General features: G+C 36.6%; 1 protein-coding gene across 2 annotated transcripts in view; it reads left to right on the plus strand.

Annotated features, from left to right (window-relative positions):
• PLXDC2 (plexin domain containing 2) overlaps window positions 1-26452 on the plus strand; it is a 400824-nt gene that overhangs the window by 343092 nt on the left and 31280 nt on the right. For both annotated transcript variants that reach the window (XM_040967893.1, XM_040967894.1), the window contains 3 exons: window positions 9605-9665; window positions 13859-14009; window positions 15362-15400. In XM_040967893.1, coding sequence (XP_040823827.1) covers window positions 9605-9665; window positions 13859-14009; window positions 15362-15400 — 251 coding nt within the window. The remainder of the gene's footprint in view (window positions 1-9604; window positions 9666-13858; window positions 14010-15361; window positions 15401-26452) is intronic.

Consider the following 26452-nt stretch of genomic DNA (forward strand, 5'->3'; position numbering starts at 1 on the left):
TATATATATCCCCTTAAATGAAAAGCCACAATGCAAAATCAACAACAGGAAGAAAAATAGAAATTTACAATGCCATGAAGTTAAATAATATGTTACTAGATATGAGAGTCTCCATTACACAGCTACTATAATCCCCTTAAATGAAAAGCCACAAAACAAAATCAACAACAGAAAGAAAAAAAATAACAACACTATGAAGTTAAATAACATGCTACTGAATAATTAAAATCAGCAGAAGTTATAGCCCATGGATTTTGGTGTTTTTGTTTTTGTTAGTTTCATCTCTTCAAAACAGTTTCTTCTGATTAAATTATTCAATGAACTTACAGTAGCATCGTTTTCCTCAAGAAGAAACAAATTGTAAAAGGTTGAAAGTTTCAACTAAAAATATGTAGCATATGTATATTCCTGTTAGCAAGTAAAAAGTTATATTCAGAATTAAAGAGAAAATTGTAAGTCTGTATATATTTATCAGGTATAATGCTGTAGAACACTTAAAAAAACTAAAAGGAATAGGAGGAGTATGTAGTACAGTGGCAAGGCACATTTGGAATGCCCACATTTCATGTCAGAGGGCCGGTTTAAGTCCCACCTCTGCCTCTGGAGCCTTCCTACCAATGCCCAGTACGGGAGCCAGCTAATGATGGGACCTTGCCGCATATGTTAGACACCCTTATAGAGTTCTTGTCTCCTACTTTCGGCCTGGACTAGACCCAGCTGTTGTGGGATTTTGAAGAATAGATGAAGATCTCTCTCTTCTGAGTCTCTTCCTCTCTCTTCCAATGAATTGAAGCCTTTAAAAGGAATAACCCAAATGAATGAAGTGAAAGAAGTAAATGGGTATACGGTTCAAAATATCAAAATATATGAGGACAATAAGCATCATTGAAAGTGTAACTTATCAATAATTGAATGCTAATGAAAATATGGCTTATCATTTTTTATCTAAATGCAAAGATGACATGTATCTTTATAAATTAAAAATGTAGATACTCTCATATATAGATTAAATAAAATTTCCTAAATTCATATAATGGTGTACATGCTATCCTTAAAAATTATCAGGCAATATTTTTAAGAAGCTATGGGAAAATATCCAGACTGTTGTATTAACTATGGAAAAGCAAGCTGTTGCATGTAATAATTCCCATTTGATTAATAGAAAACGTACATTGAAGACTAGAAATAATGCTAGTAATAGGTTAGAATTGTGATATACTTACTCTTTTTAAAAGATTTCTTTATTCTCTGTGAAAGTTCAGTTACAGAGGGAGAGGGAAAGGTAGAGATATTCTGTTTGCTGCTTCACACCCAGGTGGCCTCAACAGACAGGGCTGGGCCAGGCTGAAACCAGGGACCAGGAAATTCATCCAAGTTTCCCACATGGTAGGCAAGGGCTCAAACACTTAGCTGAACACAGAGACCATTAGCAGGAGCTGGAAAAAGTGGAGCATCCAGGACATAAACAGATACCCAGGTGGAATGCCTGCACTGAAGGTAGTGGATCTGTGCACTGCACTAAAACTCTGCTCCCAGTGCACTGACTCATAAACAATTTAAAGCATGAATGTGATTTAATTTTAACTATTGGACAGAGTTTTTCAAGCTGAGAATTAATTCAGGACAGTAGTGATGTCATTAGCTACACAGTGGGTACAACCAGCATTTAAGTGAAATGGAATTGAATAGAAAATAGATGCTGCATTTTTATAGACTCTTCCCCCTCAAAAAAAGCAAGAAGAGAATGTTGCCCAACAATTTAGCTTTAATATATATAGATTATATAATACATTTTACTATGGTTTATTTCAAACAAATTTGAAAGTTTCCATATAGCAGTAATCACTTTTTGGTAGAAATTAAGATTTTTAAAATCACATTCTGTTGCTAATGTATTTTACATTCACTTGGTTTAGTTGAACTAGCACAAAATTAAAAGTCATTGAGGAATTCAGTTTTAATTATTTCTGCCTCCACTTTTTTTTAATCAACGAACAATATTTAAGCAGGGAACATAAACTTGTAAAATTATAGCTGATAAGACACTGTACTGAAAGATTGTTTAAGCAAATGCTTAGCCAGGCTTGATTCCTGACATTTTGAATAAATAAATAAATAAATAAATAAATAAATGGAAATTGAGATCACTCTGCTAGGTGAAATAAGCCAGACCCAAAAGGCAAGCATCACATTTTCTGTATTGGTGGTAGTTAATATCCAGAGAGAATGAAAAGGTTGTGCAGAGGTTATCACCTGGCTTATAGTTATAAATATTATTATTTACATAAATGACATATAAATAGCAATATACTTCTTTCTCTCATGTTTCCAAAAAGAAGTTGAAGAGGAGAATATTGTGGACTTTTGGGCTGCTAGTAAGCTTTGTCCTTAATTTGTGTGTTGGTGATGAGTGTAGTCAGAGAAACAAAATGCACATTTGTATGTGCATTTCTTGATAGGTGTACTGTGATTCAATAAAGCATTTAAAAACATTGTGGGTGAGGGAAGATCAGGGATTTCAAACAATCTGGATCCAATCCCTGTGTTAAGGAAATCATGGTGTGTATTAAAAAATGTCTAGATTTTTTAAAGGAATAAAGGACTGAAAAAAATGAAGGAAGGAAGGAAGGAAAGAAGGAAGGAAGGAGGGAAGGAAAGAAAAAGAAGAGAAAAAAAGAAAGAGGGAGAGAGAGAGAAAGAAAGAGGGAGAGAGAGAGAGAGAGAAAGAGAGAGAGAGAGAGAAAGAAAAGCAAGGAAGGATGGAGGGAGGAATAAAGAAAAAAACGAACCTTATGGACTCCCTAAGCCTGTTGACACTGTCAACGCTTTCCCAGCCATAGCAAAGGCACAAAGTTAATGTTACTGCAGTGGAACAATAAACAGTCACCACTTATTAAATACTTGTTTAGTGCTTTGACTGTATTATTTCAAATCATAACTCCATGATGAAGGCATTACTATTGTGACTGTTTTAATTTTGACATTTGGGTTAATCAACTTGACAAAGGTTATTTATTAATATATAACCAATTTTATAAAGGTTATTTAATCAATAAAATAGTTTGAAATTCTCTAAACCAGCCATGCTTAAAAGGTAAGCAAGGAATAAATACAAAAATTGGAATTAACTCTGAGAATGGTATTGCAAGCAAATCTCCTGACTCAAATAGCCTTTAGCTGTTTCCAAATGAGTGAATGCTCATTTGGAATGAGCATCATGCTCTTGCCTCTTAGAATTTTAAATGTAAATATAAAATAAATGGCAAAGCTTGTAATAATCAAGGAACAGTTGCTGTTTCGCTGATTAAAATATGGTGCGTGTTAACAGCTGCAGGCTATTACTAATTACTTTGATCCAACAGGAGCTAGCAGACTGTCCAATGTATCATTGACCTTGTGTGCATCACAATGAGCATATGTTTAAGTCCACTCTTGCATCTTCTTTATTCCTTTGAAACACTGAAAATGCTCAAAAGGGGCATTTTATCCACAGTAGCAGTGACTTTTAATCAGAAGGATTTCAGAAAGTTGTAGCACATTTTCAATAAACCCAAACAGTCCTTTACCGTCTGTCAACTTTTCCCTCTTGAGTCGTGGTTCCAGCTCTGGATTTTGGCTTCCTGCTAATACAGACTGTGAGAGGAAAGGGTGACGACTCAAGTTGTTGGGTTCTGGCCCTCCAACTACCAGATTTGCCCTCGACCAGCCTTATCTGTTGTAGTCATTTGGGGAATAAAAAAAATATTCTTATTTTTCTTTCTCCATTTCTGTCTCTAAAATAAAGGAATAAATGGTCTGTTTTCATTTTTACAAGTATTTCTTTTTTGCCAGTTATTTGAAAGATAGAAGTAGGAAGTGAATTTCTGAGTGGCAAAGCAGAATTAAAAGATAAAAGTCACTACAGTTTTTGTTTTGTAAACATATATTAGAGCTATAGTAGATTCTAGAAATCCTGCAGAAAATTAAGACTTGACTGTATAATCTTTAAGAGATGACATGTGTATGAGTGATAAGTTTCAGGATATGAGATGATTTGATTCCAATTTTTCAACTGAAATTCATTTCAGGAGAAAAGTTTCTGTATTCTGCGTATTACTATTCTCGATGACATTGGCTTTTAATTCTACCGGTAACAACAAGAGTTTTTACTAAAACGAAGTATATTTAGAATGGTGATTTAAAAAAAAAAAAACTATTTTCACCTGAAATTGTTACAGAGAGAAAGGGACAGACAGATCTTGGATTCACTGGTTCACTCCCCTAAATGGTCCCAATAGCCAGAGTTGAGCTGGTGAGAAACTGGGAGCCACTAGCTTCTTTCGGGTCTTGCACATGGGTGCAGGGTCCCAAGACTTTGGGCCATCCTTTGCTGCTTTCCCAGGGCATTATCAGGAAACTGGATCAGAAATGGAACAGCTGGGACATGAAATAGCACTCATGGGATGAGGTCACTGTAGGCAGAGGATTACCTGCCACTGTGCTGGCCCCATAATGCAAATTTTTCTAATTTATCAACTGTATTGCCTTTTAAACAGAATACCAGTAGATTCAGGTGACATTCCCAGAGCTATGTTCCATGGGACAATTAGACACAAGAATTCTGAAAAACTTAAAGCTCAAATTTACTGATTCTGGAAGCGTTTTTAGAGGTAAAATGGTTTATCACATGTCTGAGGCCAATTGGGAACAGGCATGTCCTATAAGGAAAATGATATGTAAATTTTTACTAAGTTATGTTGAAATTATTGATCATAATTATCAATTTAAATGTTATCAATGATTTAAATGTTATGAACTGCCTTTCAAGTTACATTTCTTTCAGAATTTCAAAGGAAAATGATTTTCTATAACCTTATAACGTGGCATCTGTTTTATTACATGGTAAATTTTATACTATTAGTTATAATCACTAATGTCTATCATCGCATGTAAAATATTGAGACATCTTGTTAAAGCATGTTTCCATTTGTAAAATTCTATTGGACCATTTTTTGCATTTTGTCTCAATGTGTGACAAAAAAATTTACTAAATTTACAATGGACCTTTCCGTTAACATAGCTCATTCTGGAGGTTTTCATTAGGGTTAGCAGTTAACTGGGTTCAATTACTGGCTCGACTTCCAATACACATTTCTGTGAATGCAGAATCTAACAGGCAGTAGTGTTGGCACAAATCCTTGGGAGACATGAATTGAGTTCCTGGTTCTTAGCTTCAGCCTCATCCTGTCCTGCCCACGCTCGGCATTTGGATAGCCACCCAGCAGATGTGCTCTCTCTTTCCTTCCCTCTACGGCTCCTCCAGTACATAAGCACTAGTATTATTAAAAACAAATAGCATACCCTTCATACTTCTGAGGCTACATGGATCACATATATCAGGTTCCAGCCATATCCCTCTGTTTATATATCTTTCTGCATTCAAGCTATAATAGTAAAGATTGTCCACAAAAGAGCCCAAGTATTTACTGTCTGGTCATTCACAGAAAAAGGTTTGCTGGACCTTGGTCTAGAACTTGATTTTAATGAAAACCTTAGAATTCATTGAAGTTTCTTACCTAAATTCTCTTTTGTGGATATTTCGTATCTCTGGTAAAATGATCAGTTGTTTAATTAAATGTGCATCCCATTTTATCCTTATGAATATGTATTAGGACTCTTTCCTGCCTAGAAATACATTAGCCTTTGAAAAAAAAATTGTCTTATTTCCAAAACCTTTCTATAAACAAAGACAGAGGTGTGATGAGGTTTATACTTGGATCTTTTGATTTGAATGATGTGCTGTGAGATAGAATACTGTTTGTTTCCTCAGCCCCCTTATTTAACATGGGTCCTGTGGGCTTTGAAGTCAACATCACATTAAAATTGAGGGGAAAATAGAATTAAATGAAATACCTATCCATTAGTTTGTTTTGGAATTATCTTATTTATTCATTCATCCATTCGTTCATTTTATGAAACAGCTCCACAGGCTCCTGGATTTCCCTTCCCCTTTTCCCAAACAGGTGTAACCCCCGCTGGTTTTCCCCATATCATTACAACAGTATAGTCCTTCACAATCAGTCCTAAGTCCACCATTCTGCTATTTAAGTGTATCCTGACATTGCAGCCATGGACAATGGCAGAGTCCAGCAGTTTCATTTGAAGTCCATCTTTGATTTGGAATTAGAGATGTAACTGCATCTGTATGTGATAGTCTCTATTATACAGTTACTATACATCCCCTTAAATGAAAAGCCATACAACAAAATCAACAACAGAATAACAAAAACAGAAAATTTACAACATGAGGTTAAATGACATGTTATTAAATCATCAGTGAGTTACTGAAAAAATGAAAAAGAAAATCAAAGCCCTTCATGAAATAAACAATGCTGTTGTATGACCTGTGAGTCAGTAATGAAATTAATAAGAAAAACAAAAACTTTTTTTGGATGAATGAAAGCAAAAACAAAGGCTAGCAGATTCTGGCAAGACCAGCACCCAGTGAGTGATTTAAGACAACTGGAATATTACTGTGTTTAAAAAAGAAAAGAAAAAAAAGTGGCAGCTCTTGGGACAAAGAAAACTATTCCCAAAAGAGACTCCAGGTTTATTTAAATTTCAGAAATAGTATGAAGATGGGTTTTCTTAACAATATAAAACACATATTCTCTTTTCATATAATTGATTTTTCAAAGATAATATGTATTTTCATCTACTGGAAAAAGAGAGAGAGAGAGGGAGAGAGAGAGAGATTCCTTCGTCCATTGGCTAACTCCCCAGAGCCCACAAAAGCCAGGGCTTTTGGCAAAGCCAAGAGCCTGAATTCTAAATTTCCCACATGAGTGACAGAAACCCAAGTGCTTGAACCACCTCCTATGTTCCAGGGTGTATTAATAGGAGGCTGGATTGAAAGTGAAGTAGCTAGGATTGAAAATAGCACTCTGATTATGGAAGAATGGGTCTCAAGTGGTGACTTAACCTGTAGTAACACGATGCATAGTTTTGTAATTGCTTTTGGTTGCTAATTAAATAATTGAATTACAAATGTACTGAAAATTAGTATCCAGTTTTACTCATTTTGAAGGCATTATAAGTTTCAAAATATGTGAACCTTTTAAGCAAAATCCTATTTGCTTTGCAAGCTGCAAATCAATTAATATAAAATCTGTTGTGAATACATAAATGAGTGCACATTTGGCTGGCAGATCCTAATTTTACACACTTTCACTTGGGGGTTAGTTAATAAATTAAGCAAACTGCAGTGTTACACTACTCTTCCTCTGATTAACAGTTTAAAGGACTAACTTTTGTAAGAGAAAGTTTAAATCAACATTGAAGTTTAAGATTTGATTCAATCATGTTATGAGATAAAAGTAATTCCCTTGCCTTTGGGTACATTAGGAGTAGAATAAGAAAAAATGCATACTTTTAGATTATCTGCTCCATTTTATTACTTGTGATCAGATTTCTCCTCCAAAACAATTTTTTTAGCTAATCAGTAATTCCCCATATCCCAAAAGAGAACATCAGTACATTCTTTAGTATTTGAACGGACTTGAAAGCAAGAGGAGGAGGAGAATGTCATCTAACTGCTCTAGAAGTAAATAGATGTCCCACATCAGTATGTCATCGGGTAGCCAGAGATGGCCTCAACCACTGGGGATTCTCAGACGTAGGATGCCAAATCACACTCGGATGTTTATTCCACACTTAAGCTTGTACAACACAGATGGTAGGCATAAAATAGCTAAGCATCAATGGATCATATCCGTAGAGAATGATGGATGCGGTCTATTTTGTTGAAAGTGGAGTTGTTTTCACATTCCACTTGAATTGGATTATGCTCATTCATGACATGGTGCATAATCTGTAGCAAGGAATCTCAGAAAAAAAAAAAAAAAACATTATGTGGACACAGTACAAACCGAACTGGGGTGGGGACGTTCATCAAGCAAAACTATCAGCACCGTAAGGAATCTAAGTTGAAAGTCGAACAGATTCCAAATATTTAAAAATATATATTTCTTAGACTTGTGTATAATAATGTGCATTTTATGTAAATATACATTTAAATATTAAAATTCCAAGACAATATGAATTAGTAATTTTAGTTAGAACATTTTGAGTTCTTTTCAATGTTTTTAGATAGTTTATTTGAAAGGGAAAGAGGGAGAGAGATCCCATGCAATAGTTTATTCTTCAGTTGCATGATATAGCCATGACTAAGCCAACTAAAGCCAGGAGCCAGAAACTCAATATACATTTCCCATGCAGGTGACAAATTGTTAGTGCTAGGGCCTTTATGGGGTGTGAACTGACAGGAAGCTGGGCTGGAGAATCAACTCCAGGCATTCCAACACGGGAGCCTCTTCATTGATGCTCCAGATGTCTATGGCCTTCCCCATACTGTGAATTTCTAATATAGAATGTGTATCCATATTTATCAGGTATATTACATAATTCATTATAAGACTCCAGCCTTTAAAATATCCTTCATCATGTTACTGGATATGATGTAGCACATGGAATGTTAACATTGACTATTTCATAGTGAGATAAGGTGATAATTATGATGCCTTCCCAGAAGACGCTCTGCCTAGTGATTTCTGGACTGTGTCAACATAGATATGGAAAATAGGAAGTTATTTCAAGATAAGGGAAATAGTATGAATGAACCAAACCTTAGCAATGTAGCACTTGCTAAGTCACCTTTCAGAATGTGACCTGAGCATCCTGGTGCTGGCATCCCCAAGATCCCCTGCAGGTGCATTGATTCATGGGAGAGTCACATAGCACGGGAAAGCTCTTCTTCCTGAAGTTGCCACCTATCATAGGAATAGAAGCTAGATTCACACCACCTGGCTTCTAGGCCTGGAGGCAGGGTGATTGTTGAGGGTCAGTCATGATGGGTTGGGCCTTCCTGTGTCTGACCTGATCACCCCTGGATCCTGAGCACTCTGGCTGAATAAAATCAAACATTGGCAATCAATCACATTGCCATCAGAAATTATCTTGCATAAAGCAAAAGGCAGTATACTTCATCATCAGCTCAGCTGTTCCAGGCCTTACAGCATTTGTCCAGAAGCTGGTTGAGGTCCAGATGTTTTCAGCTTTACCCCAGAGGCAGAGTGCGGGAGAATCTTTGTTTTTGAGTGTGCAGGATTTTGCAACCTTCAAAACTGTTTACCAAAGATACTTTGAGGGACTGTGAATCTTTAAATAGATGTAAATATGTCTGCAACTTTGGAAAAAGGATACTGCAAATTGTATTTGCTTGTTTCTTTTGGTGATGAAAAAAAAATAAGAGATGAGACAAGAAAACCTGCTTTGCAGAATGTCCTCTGCACAAGAATCTGGGTGTTCCCTTTCAGGTAGCTGGCCTCAGCCTGGAAATGTGTTGGTATACATGGCGCTGAGTGTGTAGCAGCCTAAGACATGGGTGACAACACAGTAGCACTAAAATGCCAAGTTGCTTCTCCCCGGACCAAGTATATGCAGGAAAAATGTTGTTGTTCTAAACTGGAGATGTAAGAATTAGTACTGACCAATCTCTCTTCTTTCCTTTTTGTCCCCACCCTGCACTGTGTGCTCTATGTACCATCTTGCAATGTGATCTTTGAAGATGTTCCAGTGGGTTTGACCGCCATCGGCAGGATTGGGTGGACAGTGGATGCCCAGAAGAGGTATACTTACTTTATTACAAAAAGCTGTCTGGAACCAAGTTGCCACACATTGTTGCTCCAAAGTGATGAAAATGCTATCTAATTTAACAACAACAAAAAAATGGCCAACAAATACTGAACCCCTAATATATGCCAGACACTGCTTTAATATGTTATCCAAATTTGTTTTCCTATGCATGTTATGAGGTAGGTACCACTATTATGCTCTGACTACCTAAAAAAGATGGTAGTGGATGCTTAGAGCATTGGGTATGTGACCAGGGAATCCGAGAACACGGGCTGGTTCTCTTAAACACGTGCATCTTTCCTGAGATAAATCAAGTAAGCCATTATAAGGACAGATTGCAAATCAATGTATTACAATAAGGGAGAAATGCTGTGACGCAGCTCACGTGGAGAAATATTACAACATTAACTCTAAGGCAGATGTGATAGACAGTGATGCAATGCAGTGATCCAAGCTGTTGTATAAGCAATCTGAAGTGTTTACAGTTCTACTGAATTGCATTTATGTAGCCATTTCAGGGTCATGTCAAAATATCCTATAGGGGTCATGAAAGTATTAGTCATTACACATGTTTTCTCGTTCAGTAAAGTTGGTCACACAGTAGTGCTATGTTAAAAACTCCTGGGAGATCTGTGGCTACCAGAGGCTTTTTAAGAATTTTCTTGATGGTGGGAGGGGGAACTATCAAAAATATCTTGAGAAATACATCTTGGGGAACAGTCTTGAACTTTAGGTGTAGCGTTACTGATGCTCTGTTGACGTGATGTTCCTTGGGGGAATTACAGTGCTGCATACTACTCAGTCTATTTCAATTTACCTGTGGCAGCCTACTTCAAAAAAGACTGTGTGTTGATACAGGTATAGATGTGGTTTCTGGTCACAGCTTCCATCCTGTCACTATAGTTACTTAGGAAGAAATGTTGAAAATGGAGGTTAAGATTTGTGTAAGGTAAGTTTGTTTATGAATAAGTCTCCATTCTCTTTGCAGTCTACCAGCCATTAAATCCACAAAGGCTAACTGAAGTCATCCAAAGAGCTCAGAGTCTGGCGTATTTTGTAATATTCAGTGTTTCCTTTTTGGCCTGTAATTAAATTATGAATAATAGCTAGCTGGGTTTTATTTTATTTTATTTTGGATGAGTAATTCTACCCTTTTTGCAGGTGAGTAAACAAAATCACCCAATCTCTTACCGCTGCCTCATACTAGGGTTAACGTTTCCTGTAGATTAGCTTATTTAATAACTCTGAGCTCTAATATGAATAGTTACCATGTATGTTTATGAAGCTGTCCAACTTGGCACTGGTTGCCAGCTTAAGCCTAACTCTGGTGACACAGAACAGCAGATACAATAGGTAATACTGAATGAATTTGTTGCTTTCACATAGGCACTGAAGAACAATGGATGCCTAGGAGTCGTTGTGAGCTAGTGCCGTGGGCAGGCAGGTCAACCCAGAGCAGCTGAAGTCTCATTTTCAAGGGCTCTTCTGATTCTCTGCAGGCAAGGCACCCTGGAAAGTTGCCTGCCTGGGTTTACCTCTTGTGGTCTCTGGAATTTCTGGACTACAGCTTTGAATTACCTCTTAGGAGGGACTAGGATAGAGCCAATGTGGTTCCAGCCACACCCTCCATTACCACCTACCTCAAGATGTTGCATCCCAGCACATTCTGTAATTACTGTTGAGAAGTAGGAGTGGGAAAGTGGGGGCAAAGTGCATCTGTTCAAGACCATTCAGAGAGCTGTCTGGTAGCAATCTAAGCCATAATAACTGGAAAGTGTAAGCAATGGGTCCAGCAGAATGGTTAGATCGCTGTGTCTACCAAGGTCCATAGATTGCACTTGGAGAATAACATGGACAAAGAGTGTAATTGCAACTGCATTACCCTAACAAACAGAATAATGAAAAAATAGCCTAAGGAGATGGTATTAGAGAAAAACCTGAAGGATATCACTGAGATGAAATGACCCAGTAGAAGTGGTGCTTGGTAAAGTAAACTGGATCCTAACTGTGACAAGTTGAAGGCAAGACAAAGTTATTTGAGTAACTACAAAAAAAGATATGATATCCAAATAAATGGCTTTTTGGAAAAATTACCCCGACTGTGGGTGAATAATGGATTATGAGGCAAGAGGCCATTGCATTGACTGCAGCCACAGCTTGGTCTGCAGATGTTGGATCTGGACTAGATAGGATCAGGGTGACATGCCTTCCACAATTTGAGAACAAGAATCATCAGTGACTACAAAGATGGTTGGTTTATTGCATACTCATCATGTCCCAGGTACTTTGAGGTAGAGCAGCAGTTCAAGAGGGTTTTTCGTTGTTGTTGCTTTTGTTTCTTAAACAAAAACAGACAAGCAAAGCGTCACAAAACCCTGCCTTCCAGGAACGTGTATCCTTACAGTTATATTTTAATCATTCAACTTTTTAAAGAGTTATTTTATTTTTATTGGGAAGGCAGATTTACAGACAGAAGGAAATTCAGAAAGATCTTCCATCTGCTGGTTCACTCCCTAAGCGGCCGCAACAGCCAGAGCTGAGTTGATCCAAAGCCAGGAATCAGGAATTTCCTTCGGATTTCCCATGTGGGTGCAGGGTTCCAAGGCTTTGGGCCATCCTCGACTGCTTTCCCAAGCCACAAGCAGGGAGCTGGATGGAAAGTGGAGCAGCCAGGACATGAACTGGCACCCTATGAGATGCTGGTACATGTAAGGAGAGTTTTTAGCCATATGTTACCACACTCAACCCCATCACTCAATTTTTGTTTCTAAAACTAACAGGTGTAAATTTGGTTAACATTTATCTTTGAAAAGAACTTCAAAGCACTTCCAGTTTATTGATTTATAATTCAGAGCTGTAACTTGTGAGTTCTTATTAATTCATATGCCAGACCACCCTGGTACTGTCCGATTTTTCCCCTCTGCATATCCAATGAATGTGAAATAGTTTTTAATGTGAATGTAATGGCACCAAATATACTTGCATATGCCTGTTGTCATCTGAGTTTTTACTTATGTTTTTCCTCTTTTGTGAAATGTCTAGTCATGTCTTGCTATCATTTTTTAGATAGTAATAAGAACAATATTTAGTATTTACTATTGTGTCCAAACAGGGGCTGAACCCCATCAGTGTTCAGGCTAGGTCTACGCAAACCCTGCCAGAAAGATGTCCTTTGAAGCACAAAGAGTTGGATTAAGACAACAACTTTTAAACTAGAAAAGTTTAAATATTTGAGATTGTTTCTGGCAAAGATTAACCAGTTCACTTATATATAAGTTACCCATTAGGAATACAATAGGCACCCTTTCCTGGCATCTTCTGTATTACTTTGCCTAGGGGGAAAATTGCTTAGATGATGTGAGAGCTGCTTAGTCTTTTGTCGTTCAACATTTTATTAAAGAAAGCAAAAATCTAAGTATCCATTTAACCTGTAGCAGGTTATTTCAAAGCAGTAATGTAATAACCAGCAATTGACAAATATTTAGGATTTGACACTGTCATTTTGCTATGAAAGGAGTATGTTTTAAACATTATCTACATGCATATGTATTTTATCTGGTGTGAATTTTTCTCTCTTGATATCATGTCTTTTGTAAGTATATTGGCATAAAATAAACCATACTGAGAATTCTTAATAGCAGAAAATGATGGAATTCAAGTATCTGAAAAACACTTTCGTGCATGCATTTTCCACATACTTTATAGATGTTGTAAGTTAAAAATCCTCTACATCTGTATTTCTTTACAAAAATACTTTATTACTTATCCTTATTGAAGAGCCTCCTGTGTTTCCATGAAGTCTTTGAAGAGTTACAATGTGGGTATAGGGATCTAGTCTAGCAGCTGAGATGCCCCTTAAGATGCCCACATCTCATACAAGAGTGCCTGGCTTTGAGTCCAGATTCTACTCCCAGTTCTGGTGCAGTAGGTGATGGAAATTTCTTTAGAACTCTGCCATCCACAAGGGGAATCTGGATAGGAAACCCAGCTCCTAGTTCTCAGTTTGAGCCTTGCCCAACTCTGGCTGTTTGCAAGTTATTTGGGAGAATGAACCAGCAGGTGATATCTCTGTCTTTACCTGTCACTCTGCATCTCTCATGAATAAAATCAAATATTTTCGAACTAAAGCATAATAAAAATATATTGAACTTACTCAGTTTATTATCATTTTTGTTTCTCTTTCTAGTCCAAAGAGAAGATGTGTGAGAATATGGGGCCAGTGGAAAGTTCTTCACAAGCTACCACAACCGTCAGAGCAACCACCACACATTTCAGGGTCTTGACTACCACCAGAAGAACAGCCACATCCCAGCTGCCCACCAGCCTACCCACAGAAGGTGCCCCAAACATAGCTGGCTTTTTTCCCAAAGGAGGAGACACGCTGGACTGACAGACAGGGGTAGCTTTCTAGACAGACAAGTTACTGCTTGACAAATTGGATTTCTAGATGATGTCCAACAGGGAAATAGACTGACATACATAGCAAACTTCTTTAATTTACTCTGCCTTTCAACAAGATTCGGCTTTTAGCAGTAATTCTAGCCTATTGTTTTCCCTAGAGAAGACATAGATTTTGTTTCATAAGATAAATTTAATCATCAATGAACTGAACTTTACAGTCACCAGATATGGCAAAATGCATATAAAATTGTCTGTTGGATTGATTGGATATTCTAAATGGTAGATAATTCTGTTTATATCCAATTCAAGAATCTCCCTGAATAAAATGTATTGGTCTATAATTTAACAGGGGTACTGTATGGGTTACAAGAATTGTTTCTGAAAAATACTTACTGTTACTAGGGAAGAGAAAAATACCAGAGTATGTTAATGCATGGGCACAGCTCATGGGGAAAGATGGTCTGTTAGCTAACGGTAACTTTACGTTGTAACTGATACCACTAGGAATTAAACAAAAATAGACCAATTCACCAAGAATAAACTTTGACAGAAAAAAAAAATAGTGTTGTTTATGGTTGTAAACCTTACTGTTGTTTGAATGTAAAATTAATCTTTAGACTTTGTTTTTATCTGAAATTTAATTGACAATTAAATGGTGACTGGAATAAAGTGGAGGGCAGCTAAGTGGATCTGATTACTTTCTATAATAAGCAACAGTCCATATTACTTTGGACTGGTATTTTAAAGCTTGCAAAAAATATTTTTAAAACTTAAATTCCACTCTTTAGAATGAAATATAACTGCTAGAACTAAAAACAACAAAAAAAATGCACATCCTACGATTTGTTAATTCTGGAATCTTTTAATGTGTGATTTCAGTCATATTTGTTAGCAATGAATAAACATATGACTTTCGAAATTAAATTTGTAAATAGTGATACATCTTGAATTCCCTCTTAATTTGGCCTTTTTATATTTTGGCCTTAGAAATAAAAAAGTAAGGTCATAATTATAGAGTAAAATTTAAGTAAATTATGATAGAATATTAGAAATAGACATCTTACAGTTTGTCTTCCTCATAGAATTTAAAACTCATGGAAATTCAGTGAAATTATAATCTTAAAATATTCTAAGAAATTGTAATGCTGCATCATGTCTTAGAATGACCTTAATAAATTACACTAATCTGGCCATTTAACAGGGAAAGTAGTTGGGGGGAAATGACTGGTCATAAGATTCATGCAACTGTAAAATCTTCTGTTATAATAATTTTGAATTTCTCTTCCAGATGATACCAAGATAGCACTACATCTAAAAGATAATGGAGGTAGGAATTGACACTTTTATTAACATACTCAGATACTAACCTGCTTCACTTATTCTATTATGAAAAAAAATTTGAAGGGCTTCTAAATAGGCAACAAGTGTATATTTCATTTTCTGTTGGAGTTTAACGTGGGAATAATGTGCTGTGTTGGCTTGCAAAGTAAAATGAAATCCTAAATCTTGTGTTTGTCTATGAAATTACATGGTATTGATGACTGATTCTGAAGCCATTTATCCATATGTCTTGGAATTTGCTGTTTCTATTATCTTTGTTTTTAATGTGTCTACACGGTTATTATCTACTTAGCTACAGGTATTAGGTTCAGTCACTTTGACACTACAGTGACTTGCGAGTTCCCCTCTTTATACATAAAATTAGCAAATGAGTGCAATGTGTGTGGAAGTATACTGTGCTGGGGTGGTTTTTTGTTTTGTTTTGTTTTTTGCAATTTTTTTATATGTTCTATGAACCAAAAATAAATAAATAAATAAAAGTTAAATCTTCAAAAGCCAGGCATATGGCAGAGTGATTATGATGCTACTGGACATATTGGCTTCCATATTGAAGTGCCTAAGTTCAAGTCCAGCTTTGTGCCAGTGCACACCCTGCCGGACAGCAGATTATGGTTCAGATACTTGGGTCCCTGTCACCCATAGAGTAGACCTCCACATATAGGCTTCCAGCTATGGCTTGGTCCAACCTTGGCTTTGGCAGGAATTTAGGGAATGAACCCACAGATGGAAGACTTTTTTCCTTGTCTCTGTCATTCAAGTAAGCAGAATTGATACTTTAAAATAATATTTTATTAGAAAAAAAGCTTTAAAAATTTTCCTAAACAAGTTAGAAATATTGGTCTTACTAGGACTAGAAAATTTTGAAAAAGAGATTTCACTCAAAACAATACTGTGAAAATACTGACTCTGGTGTTTGTTTGTTTTTAGTGGTTATTTTTTCTTACTGTGCTTTATTGGCTCATCTGTGTTTCTGAGGTGTGCTGGATCTCTGTTAATGAGATAAAAATCTTGGGTCCTGTGCTGTGGCCTAGTGGCTAAACTCCTCACCTTGCATACACCAGCATCCCATATCGGTGCTAGTTCATGTCCTAGGTGCTGCACTTCCCATCTAGCTCCCTGCTTGTAACCTGGGAAACCAGTAAAGGATGGCCCAAAGCCTTGGGACCCCACGGGGGAAGCTCCAGGCTCCTAGCCTTGGATCAGTTCAACTCTGGTCATTGTAACCACCTGGGGAGTGAAACAGCAGATGAAGGATCTTTCTCTCTGTCTCTCCTCTTTGTAAATCTGACTTTCCAATTAAAAGAGAGAGTGAGAGAGAGAGAGATAAGTCTTTAGTATCTGTTTATTCAACTCAGGAAGAGGGTCTTCTCCCAGTGGCATCTGTTATATAAATGTACATTTATATAAATGTAGATTCACAGAAATGTGACATTCTTGATGTAGTGACAATCCAGTGTATACATTGTTAAGAATGTTTTCCCTAGATTACTTAACATAGGTCATGGAGTTAATATTTTTAATGCTGTAGACACCCCCCCCCCACACACACATACATACACCGGTTTTCCACATGGTATGAGAAATGGGTATCATAAGGAAATCTAGACATAGATTCAGTTTCTATTTCTCAGCAAAATGAATTTGTCTTTTTTCACTAATGGAAAGACCTTCAGTTATCTTTAGATTTCCCATCACTCTCTGAAAGAAAAGTTACTGATGCTCTGATTCATAAAATATTATTATTACCTCAGCTGTTGGTTGTCTTACAGCTGTACTGTGATGTTCTATTTCACATTCACTATTGTTTCATGGCAGAATATGGTTAGCTTTCCAAGTGGGCATTGAAAAAAGCACACTGGCCTGAAATAAATGAAAAGCTTAGTGCTTGAAGAGGTTTGATCAGTCCTGAAATTCAGGAGTTGCCTGGGCAGAAGTTTAGTATGATGTAAACAAATGCCTCGGTATTGAAGTTACCTCATTTGCAGGAAGGATCTGGGATACGAGGGAAATAGAATGAAGGTGGGCTCCCTGAAAGGCTTCTGGCTTCTGCTTGTTTGTTTTATTGGACCAGCATTGTGGTGTAATAGGTAAAGCTGCTACATCAGCATCCTACAGTGTTGCCAATTTCTGTTCATTTTGCTCCGCTTCTGACCCAGCTCTCTGCTGATGCTCTGAGACAAAACAGCAGGAGACAGTCCAGACCTTTTGACCCCCATCACATACATGAGAGGCCCTAACAGAGACCTGGCTTCAGCTAGGCCCACCCCTTGCAGCCATCCAGAGAGCGAACCAGTGAACAGTAGATCTTTTTCACTCCCCCCCTCCCCCGTTCCCAGCTTTGAAACTTACGCTGCTCTGTCTTCAGAATTGGGCTAGACCAAAGCCATGAGCTAGGAGCTATATCTCTAACCGCATATGATTGGCATTAGCAGGGAACTTGACCAGAAGTGGAACAGCCAGGAAACAAACTAGCATGTGTATGGGATGGCCTTGTCACAGGCAGTGGCTTTACCCACTAAACCAAATTGCTGGCACCCCCATTTTCACATTTACTATCTAATAAGGCCATAGTACTATGCACATTCTCTTTTTCTCTGTGACTTTATTGTATTTTTTCTTTTGTATGCATACAGTATTTTGTAGTACTAGTTAAAAAAAAAACAAAGAATGCTTCAGATCAAACACATGTGAAATATGCTTAAAGAAAATGAAAGCTGAAGAATGGCAGAAACCTCAAGTGTCCACGCATTTGTTCATTTGTCCTGAATGCTGTCACAGGCTACGGGCTTTTACTGGAAACAAGGCTTAGATAAATTTCAGCTTTCAGAGAACATGCATACAGCATCTTGGAGATGGTTATAAAGATTTCATATCTGGTGTTTCTCCATCATTTGGTCCTAAAAACTTTTAACATGAACTTAATGGCTCGTGGAATAGACTTTGATGGAGTGTTCAAGAATGATAGCGAGTTATCCCAAAGAAAATCCTTAGTTTTGTTGAAAGCCTCAAAGTTCAAGCTTTGATTCCATAAAGCAGTGCAATCAAACCACTGTACACTGCAGAGAGATCAAATTAAAGTAAATCTCAAGAGTTAAATAGAAGAATTTTGTTATACTAAAAACTGTTGGATTTTCAGATGACATTTAGATAATTGGCGTGCCGTAGGTATTCATCAGAATTTTAAAATATCACAAAAGTCGTAAACTCTTTTCATGCCCAGGTAGTTTAGAAGGTACTTTTTTAAAGAAGCATTACAGTGAGGTTAGAACACACCAACCTGACAAACATTAAGATGAATGTTCCTTCAAGAGACCACTTGCAGAAATCAGACGTTATTGTTTAAAACCCTATATTTAGACAGCACTGCGTTGTGTTCCAGAATGAGGAGATGCCAGAAACAGTGCCAATAGAAATGTAACTTCACTAGTTAATTAAGCATATTAAAAATATATTTCAGAATTTCATTCTCCTGCAACCTAATATTTTTGCAATATCAAAGTAATAATGAATAAACACACCTAATTTACATGTTTGCTAATATTTCCTGAGAGTAATTTTAACATGAAGAAAATATGCAAGCTAACACATTTTTGTGAATTGATGCAACAATAGTTCCAGAGGAATTCACATTTTATTTCTTGATTTAATTGGAAGTTGTTAAAAGCATTTTAATTTAAAATTCTGCAGTTCTCTAGAAAAGTGGAAAGCATACTTCAAAGTAGTCAATAGCGAGAAACCAGAGACTTTGCCTTTCCATACATTATCTCCTTACTATGCTAGATTACCTTGACTCTGGGACATTTCCATGGGCTGAGGGAATTGAATTTCATAGTGGAATGCACTGCTGACGTGATTATACATTCACTTTGCAGAAGATTTTCCTTCATCTTGACATGAAAGCGTAAAATACTTCTGAGCAACTGGACACTGAAGTCACTCAACAGGGTTCCTCTTGCCAAGGACCCATCTGAGTTCCAATCTGCTCAGTCACTCTTGATGAATCTTCAGTTGTGCATTGCATTTTCTGAAACATTTGAATTAGGTCTGGGTAGAGCCCACTTGAAATGTCAGTCAAGTTGCTGCACAGAACAAGTGTTACTAGCCTTCAGGGTCAAGTGCAAATTCTAAACTCTCTAATTTGGAGATAAGACCATAAATAAGTTTAAACACGAGGAAGGACAGCTAATGAATGCAAGCCTGCTTAATAAGGATTGGCCGTTGAAAATGGCTGAAGACAGAAACTCAGGAGATCCAATACAGAGGCAGCATTTGATCTCCAACTGACATATTGTCAGTTGCATGCATGTAACGTGAACTTCAGACTCACCTATAATCCTAATCAAATAACATACTGTTTCCTTGTTTACGTGAGAAACAGAAGGGGTGGGGTCGAGAGAGGAATACTGAATGCTTACAATATTCTAAGCATTCTACTAAATGTGCCACATATTTTAACCTGTTTAATTTATCCAACACTCTTACCATGGTGCTATTAATATTTCCATTTTCTATTGAGGAAAGAGCAGTACAAAAATGTTAAGTGCCTATATGGTGTGTGACAGAGCTGAGGTTGACTATTTAGCCTTTAGTCCCTAACAAGTTCACAGTAATACTCCTGTCTCACAGTCCAGTTCCCTTTCAAGCTAGCTGCACATGGGAAATGCCAGAGTGTGCTATTTTACCCATGTCTACTTCGTTCTTTATTTTGTATAACACCTGCTGGTAATTGTAAGTGTTAGAAAACTGAATTTCCTTTTCCAAGGTAATTATACTTTTTCTTCTATTCTTTTATCCTTTATGTGAGAAATCACAATGTGCTAATTCTCCTGTGTAGTTGAATAACGCCAGGATCCTCCAAACTGCAGGACTAACCTGGAGTTTCTGTGTAAATCCTTATTAAAACTTCTTTCTTGGTTCTCCAGAAATTTAGACTTTATTCTAGGGCCACCTAGAAGGTATTCTTTAAATATATTATCTTGTGAATTATTTTTAAGTACATTTGAAACATCTTCAGGTTTTCAAATCTTAGCAGTACTGGATTAGAAGAGTTGCACTTTTTAAAGGAAAGAGCCAGCTTCATATTTTGGCAAGTACAACTATGAAATGCCTTTTTTGACATTTGGTTAGGTTGATTTCAAATGGCACTAATTTGAAATGTGGATGGCTTCAAGCTGCAAACTGAGTTTGCAGGGTTGACAAGAGGATTGCAAGTTTGAATCAATGGTAAGGGTTCCTAATTCAACATTAAAATTTTCAACCAGATCCAACTCAATCTATCAAATTTAATTGTGCCATTCTATGACACTGCAGATGTTAAAACTTTTTCAAGCCCTGAAATCTTCAATTTTATTATATAAAACCAGACTCATTTGACTGAGATTTATCAAATCACCTAAATTGCATTCCTTGTGGTTTCCTTTGGAAGTTCTTGCCTCTGAAAGTTATTTCTTTTCAAGAAATATGTGAACATATCTTTTTAACTGCTAATAGTATTTAAAGTATTAGCACTTCAAACAAGAATGCCACAGAATGAAGGTGGCTTTTTGTTTGTTATTTCTCGTCATTGTAAGAATTTAGTAAATTGGCACTCCTCAAGCATGCATTTTTGGTTAAGAGGTTAATGTCTGTCAAGGAGATGCTAGAATGGCTACATTAAGCAATTTGCATGACATGATTAAGTTAATTCAGGAGTGCATGTCTGCAGACTGATTTATTTGAAAGAGCTAATGTAAATATACTTTGAAATCCCCATGGGGTGGCTGCTCTAAATTCTAATTCCGTTGTATTTAGTTTTCTATTTACCACCAACCCACACGACTGAATGTCCAAAGAAGAGATGCTAGAGCACAATTTTCTCTCTTTCACTGTACTATTTCTAAGCTTATATTTTTACTACCTAGTCTATACTGACAGATCAAATGTTTAGTGTTTCATTTATCATTCAGGTGAATTATTTTTTTCTACTTTCATACATAAATCATCAAGGTAACATATCTTTCACTACTTTTTCTGACCATCCTTCTGTTCTTTTTTCCTACACCTCTTCCATGTAGATCACAAGGTTATAAAGCAAAGGGAAACCATTACTTTCCTTTTGACAGGTATTGAATTTCTGTCACTTTCTGTATCCAAAACTGTGAGATGCCTTAGTGTTTAGCTTTATCTTTTGGTTTGTTTCTATGTATGTATATAAATAGTGAAAAATTATTATATTTATAGTGTTACTTTAAGATTTTATAGTTTTAAGGATTTTTCTCCTAATTTTTTCTAGAGTAGGGGTTCTCAATTTGTTCTGTATATAGCCCTTTTCTGACTATTCTATATAAATGTATCATTCTGATTTGTAAACCTCCCCAACTCACACTTTAATATGCCAATTAATTCTTAATTTACGAGGTTGGAACCTAGGAGTCAATCATTTGGTTTTTTTTTTAAAGATTTATTTTTATTATTTTTTTATTGGAAGGGCAGATATACAGAGAGGAGAGACAGAGAGGAAGATCTTCCGTCCGATGATTCACTCCCCAAGTGAGCGCAATGGCCGATGCTATGCCGGTCCGAAGCCAGGAGCCTCTTCTGGGTCTCCCACGTGGTTGAAGGGTCCCAAAGCTTTGGGCTGTCCTGGACTGCTTTCCCGGGCCACAGGCAGAGAGCTGGATGGGAAGCGGGGCTGCCGGGATAGAACCGGTGCCCATATGGGATCCTGGGTGTGCAAGGCAAAGACCTTAACCACTTGAGCCACCTCGCTGGGCCCAGGAGTCAATCATTTGTAAAGCTCCTCCCACACTCCAGGTATTTCTAATGTAGTGTTAAGAATGATGGGTCTGATCAATCTTTTATAAAGATTAAGGATCGTCAAAGTATGTGTTTTATTAAAATGTTGTGTCTTGATGTAGTCATTCCACAATGAAGCCCAAACTTTTGCACTGCATTGCTTGCAGGCACTCATGTAAAGGTTACCATCTGTCCTCAAATCTCATTAGGGGTGTCAAGAGTTCAGTGGATTCCTGGTTTCTTTCTGCTGGACTCCCCAAAATTATGATGATAGATCCTACTGCAAATCTTAAAATCTTGGCCTCCCTGAAACAAAATTTTGGCAGTTGGAACAGGAAATCCCTTCGATCAGCACATAGAGCATGCATCTTGCTGCGCATATGCAGGAGAACCAAAAGAATCATAATTGTTCTTTCTCATAACTCATTTGAAAATGGTATGTGAAAATTAATCCATTTAAACTGTTGATTACAGCGAAGAGTTAAATTTGATCCAACTAAAGTGTGGGTAGAATTAATGTAGAAATTGCCTCAAGGAAGAAGGATCATCAAACTGTTTTGAGAAAAATCTTCACAATTTTAACATCTGATTTGGTGGAAGAATAAATAGTAATTACCTGTGGCAAACCTGAGAGGTAGTTAGAGCATTCACCATTCATGACCAGTGCATGGCAAGGAAGTTTGAACTTCATGCTGAAGACATTGCAAGCCATTGATCTCATTGAGGTGTGGAAGGGAACACATGACAACAAAGTCAGACTGAGCCCAGGAAAACCACTTAAAAGATTGTCCTAGCAAACCACGAAAGAAATAGTTGGAGCTAAACTGAAGTATTGTCTGGCTGACACTGGCAATAATGGAAGAAAATGAATAGAAAAAATATGTTGCCAAAAGAATAAACTGTATAACTATGCCTAGTTGGATGTGTGATATGTGAGATAGGAAAATGACTATAAACTCTTCCAGCACCTGGGCTTGAATTATCTAAGTAGATGATAGTGCCATTTAATAAGAAAAACAGCAAAAGGAAAGGGCTTTGGGGAAAGGCAATGAATTTACTGCAAGCATGTTGACTTTGAAGTGACTGTAGTACATCAATAAGCATTTTGTTAATGTAACTCTGAAATGCACAGGAGACATAGAAACCTGAGATAAATTTAGACATATATTATCGGGAAGTAAATGAACTCACAGAATTGAAGGCAGAGAACTAAAGAGGGAATATAACATCTGTGGTTTTGTGGAGAACACTTAAAAGAGGGTCAAAGAGACAAAAAGAAAATCAGAAGACTTTGGGTATCTCAAAAATCAAAGGAGAAGAAAACTCAAAGGAGACAGCAGTGTACAGTATCAATGCCACAAGCAAGTGAAGTTTAACAATAACAAAGAGGAAACTTAACTTCAGATCAAGTAATAGGATGGAAATAGTTGATTCTGATCTACAAGCAATCCTGCGCTAGAATCTGAGAATTCGCTGGGGATGGTCAAGAAATTCAAGTCAACCAACAAGACTGCTCCTCCAAGAAACGTGCTGACTGAGGTTGTGGAGATGTTTTATATTGTGGATGCTTTATGTAAGTGTTGAAGGCAAAGTAATTGTAAAGAAAGAAAAAAGAGTTAAAAGATAACCGAGGAAGTGATATACCTGCAGAGCTGCGTGGTGATGGTCAGCGTTTATGAACACAAGGAGAAATTAAGGCAGTTTCTCAGTACACTGTAGGCATTGGTGGCTTCATTCACATGGTTTGAGTCACCTAGGGTCGACTATATTCTGAAAACATTAAAAGGAAAATTCCAGAATTAAGCCATGCATGTGTTTTAAATTGTGTTAAATACTGAGTAGCATGATGGAAACTTTTTTATATTTTTTTATTTTGAATGTTTTGAATTATGTGCTGTATGTTTATATGGACTGGGTTCCCCCGCCCCAAACTCCCACTCCCCAACAGATTTTCCCCATTTTGCTACAATGGTACAGTCCTTCGTAAGGATGAAATCTTACATTGTGCTCCGTCCTACATGGAAAGGGAATTATCACTTTGTCCAGTGTATCTGCACTGTGTATACTCAGCCTTTAGTCACTTCATAGCCCTATAAGTTTGAAGATGTCATAGTGCTAGTGTACAGATAATCCTCAATATACTTGATAGTTATAAGTGTGAGAGTAGCAGTAATAGGGATGTGAAGAAGACATCCAGATGTAAATGTGGATGGGCAGATTAACTCTGGTGATATATGGCGATACCACAGGACATTAAGAAGAAACTCATACTGTACAAAGGTTTTGAAAATCTGTGGAGTCTCAAGAAGCCACTGGGAGTCTGGGGATGTATCGCGCTATTGTTAGTAGGAGACCACAGAGTCATAGAGAGAAAGTGAACAGAGAGGAGAGGAGGAGGCATAGAATGAGAAAGAAATCCTGTATTATTTCTAAGGGTAATGGAAAAGGGATCATCCTACTGACATCCAAAGGGCCTGGCAAGGTGTTTGCAGCCCTGGGTCCTTGCTGACCATCCTACAGTATCTAGGAAAAAATAGTAAATTTTGTCCATTTGTACTGAAATCACTAACTTTTACTGGATGTGTAATATACTAATCCACTCTAAGCAAAACACAAATAGATAAATGTAACAGAAATGATGAGATGAAAATATGCTGTTTTTAAGAGGTGTGTGATCCAGTAGATGGTAAATTGAGTTTAATTTTTTTCGGCAGTTAGGTTTCAATTACTTGCTGTTCTATTAAGACTAATTTTTTGTTTCAGTTTTATTATGCAGTGCTCAAATAATACCCTGCAAAGATTCAAAATGTGCCTTGAGTAGTAAGGGCAGGAGTAAATTATTTAACACTAATTCATAACAGTGTCATAAGCTACTGTGACCAAATGTTATTACTTCAGTTACAGTAATGAATTAATAACTTGCTAGATTCCGTTTCAAATATAACTTGATTTTAACACATGTTAACATTATGCTTAGCAATCACTAAAGAAAGAAAATATTAAAATACTGAGTTAAAGCTGTGCTGAAGGGATTTATGTGGAATTCCATAAAGTATGTGTTTAACTTAAAGAAGAAATAATGAACACAGAATGGGTGGACAAAGAAAACAAATAGTAAAATGTAGAACAAATCCCACAGTACCAATAATAACATTAAATATAAACAAATACTCTGGGTTAAAAACACAGATCACCAGACTGACGTTTTCAAATATCAAGATCCTATTATGTAGTGTATAAGGAATGTACATGAAAGAAAAACATAAAATCTAAATGCTTCCATGTAAAATGATAGAAAACATTACACTGCAAACATAAACAGAAAATCTGATCTGCTTATATGAATTTAAATTAAATAGACTTAAGGAGGGTTAACAGAGGCAAAGAAAATCATATAAAGGCGAAAAAATCCGTTCACCAGGAAGACATTGGATTTATTTTAAATCATACAATTTTTTAAGTAAATTGAGAAGTACAAAGATATGAACCGATTTGTCAGCCACCTTAGCATGATCGATGTTCATGGAACACTGTTCGCATCAGCTGAAAAATGCAGTTTTTTCTCAAATACGCATGATTTGATCATCAAGATAGACCATATCCTGGGTCAGGGAAATATCTTACATTTCAAAACATTGCAGTCTATGTTATTTAACTACAAAAGAAACTGATAAAGACAAGAAATTGCAGTTATCTACCTACGTAAGCTCTGATGAGTGACTGGAACATTGTGTTCCCCCAGTCACGCACAAAACGCAAAGTATGTGAGTTGATAAATAATGGAAGAAACTGCTCTGCTTTAATCATTTAAAAATATGTGCATACAGCATCACCTTGAACAACACAAATACATACAGTTGTTATGCATTATTTATACCTTAACAAACCTTCCAGGAAAATACACCTAAAGAATCCTCAAATAGCTGAAAAGGAAATGATACTTCCAAATAATATCTAAGTCAAGAATAAATCATAGGGAATGCTAGAAAACACTTCAACGAAAAGATAAAGGCTACAAAATGCAAAATTTGTTAAATACCTCTAGAAGTTTTTAGAAGAAATTTCTAGTTCTAGATGCTTATTTTAGAAAGGACAGAAGGTGTCAAGTTAATGAGCCAAGACTCCAGTTAAAATTTTAAAGATTAGGAAATTAAACCCCCAGATGATTAAGAGTATAAATTATGTGTCAGCTAAAATAACATTAATTTTAAAAAGGAAGAAATAATAAAGATTAGAAAATGGAAAACAAGATAGGCAATGGAGG

This window comes from Ochotona curzoniae, unplaced genomic scaffold (genome assembly GCF_017591425.1).
Source record: "Ochotona curzoniae isolate NIBS_2020 unplaced genomic scaffold, NIBS_Ocur_1.0 scaffold_4683, whole genome shotgun sequence".
In the NCBI taxonomy this organism is placed as follows: domain Eukaryota; kingdom Metazoa; phylum Chordata; class Mammalia; order Lagomorpha; family Ochotonidae; genus Ochotona; species Ochotona curzoniae.